General features: G+C 43.5%; 1 protein-coding gene across 1 annotated transcript; it reads right to left on the bottom strand.

Moving 5' to 3' along the window:
- Positions 1-511: 511 nt before the first annotated feature.
- kbtbd13b (kelch repeat and BTB domain containing 13b) lies at positions 512-3,945 on the bottom strand. Its single transcript, XM_022213041.2, has one exon. It carries the CDS (start codon positions 3,943-3,945, stop codon positions 2,500-2,502), a length of 1,446 nt encoding a protein of 481 aa, XP_022068733.2. The 3' UTR covers positions 512-2,499.
- Between the last annotated feature and the right edge of the window lie 1,004 nt (positions 3,946-4,949).

Here is a 4,949-nt window from a genome sequence, read left to right as displayed (position 1 = left end):
CAGCTGGCGTAGTGTTCACTTGTTGTTCACTTGTGTCGACCCCGTGTCGTTATCATTGATACAGAAATCGTGGATCCAGACTATAAGCCGCATCACTGCCAAAATCTAACCAATTGGCCGTTGTGTCATTTCTGACCTTCTCTGAAAAATTCATTCTTAGTCTGTTTTTGAGTAATGTTGCTAACAGACAGCCAGACAGAAAAACCAGCATCGATTGTCACATGACTCTGCCACGTTCCTTGGTGGAGAGAAAACATAAAAATATAATTTGTGTCTAGCAGGCTGACTCTCATTTTGTACACAGAGCTATGGATAAGTGTGTTCAATTTTGTATATTTCTCAGGAAATCACAAACTATAACCCTAACCCTAACCCTAACCCTAACCCTTTAAAATGTGAAAAAACCCAGCACAACTGCTGCAGTCAATGAGGAAAGAAAGCTTCGAAAGCTGGACACTGTGTGAAATTATTTGATTAATTAATTAATCTATGAATCCATCACATCAAACTGTTTTGTGTTATCCATACGTCACTATTCGTTGTATTGAGCAGACTATGTGCGAGACATTAGGCCTTTCTCAAATAACTTAACTCCAGAGTCACCAGGATGACAGAAGTAGCACAAGCAGCTATTGAAGCAGCGTAACCATGTGTGGCAAGTGCAACTGCTTTTGCATTACAGGAATTGCTCTTCAGAGATGATGAAAGTCATCACTTTTATTAGTCTGTGGAAGTGTTTCTAGATATACTACAGTGCCCATATTTTTGTAAAGACATACCACGTGACTCACTAATGTGCTTCTGCAGAGCAACAGAGCTCTCTGGAAAAACTAAGTAAGCTAAGTCAGACTGTGGGTGCACAACCCATTGTTTTCTAGTAGCACAATTGTATTGCTAGTTTTTTGTCACTCTGTGAAATTTGTTGACATTAAAATTAATATACAAATGCACGCAGATCATGTTTCTTAACAAGACCTGTGACTCTACCCTTAAAGCTCGTGTCCGGAGTTTCCGTTTGTTTTCAATTTATGTATCATTGTTTAACAAAGCTTAAATGTGTTAGTCTAGTTCGATACTATAATATAAAGTTTGTATAACGCGATATGAAAATTTATTCATGAGCTCCGCCTTCCTCTCATAGACCCCCATGTTATTCCAAAAAGCGCCGGTCGCTGCCGACCAATCAAGTTCGAGCTTCAGCTTTGTCATGCTGTCAATCAACGGTTACGCGCACAGCAAGCAAGCCCATGCAGAGGTGGGCGAGCTACGCACTATGCAACCGCGAGCACATTTGTTTTGCTTGTGGAGGAGCTGAGAGAGCATCAGGGCTCAGCAACTTCCAGAAAAGTTACCAATCCCACGGCTTGTCAGGCCAAGAGACTGCAGGACATTTTTTGGCTCGGGGTGCTCGCCTCGCTCCCCGACCACGGCCTCCATAGCCCGTCTGACGGCTTCGTTTAGATGCCCGACCTCTGGAGGAAGATGTTGGGGCGTCTGGGACATACTCTTCGTCAGAGGAGTCATGCAATTCTGAACTCTAGATAGAAATAAATAAACAATGTAACACATATACACGCGTAAATGCACTAAGTTTGATAAACAACGTCATCGAGAGGGATACACGAGTGTAATCACATATTGAAACTTTACTCGTTAGTCCTAGCAGATTCATGTTATTTTGGTATTAGGACAAGTTAGACTCAATACAGAATTCTAACGTAATTCCTTTATTATTTACTAAATGTACTAAATGTAGAGGAGTGGAAAACAGCAAAACAGGCAAGATGCTGCAGCACTCCGGGCACTCCTCTCATGTACTGCGCGCGTGCACAAATAAAGGGGCGAAATCAGAGGGAGGGACCAACAGTGTTTTGGGAAACGCTGCGATTCAAACTCCGCACACGAGCTTTAATGAGAGAAAATGATGGCTAAGTTATTTTCACCATCAATTTGTGTTTGAGACTTTACTCAGGGCTGCACAGTAGGATAGTGGTTAGCATTTTCGCCTTGCAGCAAGAAGATCCCCGGTTCAAATCCCGGCCTGGGCCTTGGATCTTTCTGCATGGAGTTTGCATGTTCTCCCTGTGCATGCGTGGGTTTTCTCCGGGCACTCTGGCTTCCTCCCACAGTCCAAAAATATGCTTGGATTGGTTACTCTAAATTGGCCATAGGTGTGAATGTGTGTGTGATTGTGTGTCTGTATATGTAGCCCTGCGACAGACTGGCGACCTGTCCAGGGTGTCCCCTGCCTTCACCCGAGTCAGCTGAGATAGGCTCCAGCACCCCCGCGACCCGAGTGAGGATAAAGCGGTGTATAGAGAATGGATGGATGGATGGATGGATGGATGGATGGATGGATGGATGGACTTTACCCATATGCAAACCACAACCTGCTCTGACCCTAACAATAGGGGGCAGTACCACAGGAAATACTTCTGAAACTACAGTTCTGAATGTAAAAAGATGCTGACAACCCAATGAATCCCAGATCAAAGAAAGTCACTCCTTCATCATGAGAGCGTCTGGCAGCCGAAGCAAAAATGTCCACACAGATCCACTTCTGGGGAAACCTTTCATCTGTCGCCTGGGCTTCCAGTTTTTACTGTGAACTGTGTATTCTAGAGCCATGCTTCTGTTGAGCGTGAACACAGAGTCCCCTCTCACCACAGCTGTGAACAGTGAGCCTTTGCTGTTGGCAAAGTGTCCCGGCAGTGATGACCACTGGCCGGAGCTCAGATTATAGCAGTCCATCAGGCATCTTAAGAAGTCGTCAGATGGGCCATTTCTCATGATGTAGAGGTTGTCCCTGTGGCCGACCATGCAGTGGCCGTAACTCTGGTGCCGGATCAGGGTGGTAACAAGCCGCCACTCGTCTTTCCCTGACACATATTCGTAGATCTCTGTGGTCTCCATTGGCCTCCATAAACACACAAATATTCGGCTCATGGTTTTGGTACAAGCTGCTCCTGCTGCTGGCCGAGGTAAGTGAGCAGCAAATGTCCACATCTTGGTCTTTACATTGTACGTTTCCACAGAAGACATCACCATTCGCTCATATTCTCCTCCAATGGCATAGAGATTTCCATCTACACCCAACAAGCTCAGATTATAGCGCAGCTGAGCGGGACTGGGAATGCAGCTCCAGCTTTTGTTTTCAACACTGTAGCAGAAACAAGAATCCACAACTTGTTTGTGGACTCCATGAACTCCTCCAATAATGTAGAGTTTGTTGTCTAATACAGTCACTCCAGCCATGGAAGTGCTGGCCTCTAGAGGAAGATCTGTTAATACTTTCCAGTTATTGCTAATTTCATCCAGGTAGCAGATCGTCCTGGATGCAGCATGGACAGTTTCATCAACACCACAGGTCACATGCGCCCCTACAGCCACGAAAACACTCGGGGTCAAAGACTCCACGTAAGAGATCAGCTCTAACGGTAAAGTTTCCTTGACTTCTGACTCCAGGTCAGAGTACATGTCTCGAATGAACAGTGCAGCAGCATGGTAGAGATCCATGAGGCCAAAGGTTGCAGCAGTGTGATACATCAGCAAACAGTTGTCAGTGTCAATGAGACTGATAAGATATTTGGTGAGTGGTGTCACCTGCAAGAAAGCAGCGCATTCAATAGCTTCAACAATATCGTCTCCATCCAGAATGGGCATCTCACCACGTAAAACTGCCAAGGCGATAATGAAGCCTTGAGCACGCAGAGACTTGAGATGGATTTCTTCTTGCTGACATTCCTTCATTCCAGAGCGATACAGAGCTTGGAAATAGTCACAGCTCTGAACAAGCAACATTCTCTCCTCAGAGAAGTGTTCGTCTCCAACGACAATAGTTAATCTAGCCGAGTCGAGATCAGCGGCAGAACATGGCAGACAGCTTTCACCTTCTGCACCGTCACAGTTGGCACTATCCTCCGATTCACAGCTGTGTACTGACATTGCTATTGTCTGACTGTGAAATTCAAGAAAATGTCACACGTTTTATAATATGGTAATAGTAATAGAACACGAGAGGGTTGAAACATTTCCAAAAGTCTTGAAGTGGAGCTGGAGGGGAGTGACTCCCTGTGAGGATCAGTCTTCTCACAGCTTTCAAAATAGACACAGCTAAACATAGCAGAGAACAAATGATCCGAGTCACGTTCATGTTGTGGGCAGGACTGGAACAGGCGAACACAGTGTTAATGATGCCTGCTGCTAGTAATAGGTCAGTTCACCCGAATCAAACACTGTTAGACAGAGACAGGAGCCACCACACTTAGATTCAAAACTGCTCTTCAGGAAATCTGTAGTTGATGTTACTGAAGTTTTGTCCATCTTCATATACCGTCAATGAAAAATCTACACAAGTTAGCATAAACACTCCCCACTGGAGCAGTTTTATATTGGCTTAAACAAGCCGTACTGTATAGTATGATGTCTGGTTTGTCACTTTACGGAAAAATTCTATGTAAAACTGATAATTTGCTTCATTCAAGGGCTGTTTGTTGGCCAGAATCAGTTGTGGGGTTATTATTAGAAACTTCAAGAAGTTATTGTTAATAGCCAGGAAAGCCCAGCACATAATCACATGTAAAATGTCTAGTTGTCATCTTTTATACAAATACATAATACTTTTTTTTTTACACAGATGAGAGACAAAGTGTTCATAAATAATCTTTAGAGTTGTTTGTCGGCAGAATATATTACATTTGAGTGTTGCTAAATCTGTTTCCATTTGCTTCCAGTCTCTGTGCTAAACTAAGCTTCTGGATGTACCCTTATATTTTTGGACAGAAATGTTATGAAATAGGAAATAGGTGAAATTACCAAAACTTTTACATTAAATTGTGAAAGTCTGAAATGTTTAAAGGTGAGTGGCTGGGTCAGATTCATAGATAAAATGAGATAAAATAAAGTGAGATAAAATGCTGCTTTGTTAGAAAACCCCAGATGACTACAAA

The sequence above is a fragment of the Acanthochromis polyacanthus genome, chromosome 8 (assembly GCF_021347895.1).
Source record: "Acanthochromis polyacanthus isolate Apoly-LR-REF ecotype Palm Island chromosome 8, KAUST_Apoly_ChrSc, whole genome shotgun sequence".
NCBI classification, from domain to species: domain Eukaryota; kingdom Metazoa; phylum Chordata; class Actinopteri; family Pomacentridae; genus Acanthochromis; species Acanthochromis polyacanthus.
The sequence above is the reverse complement of the archived record's forward strand: the minus strand, read 5'-3'. Positions and strand labels throughout refer to the sequence as shown.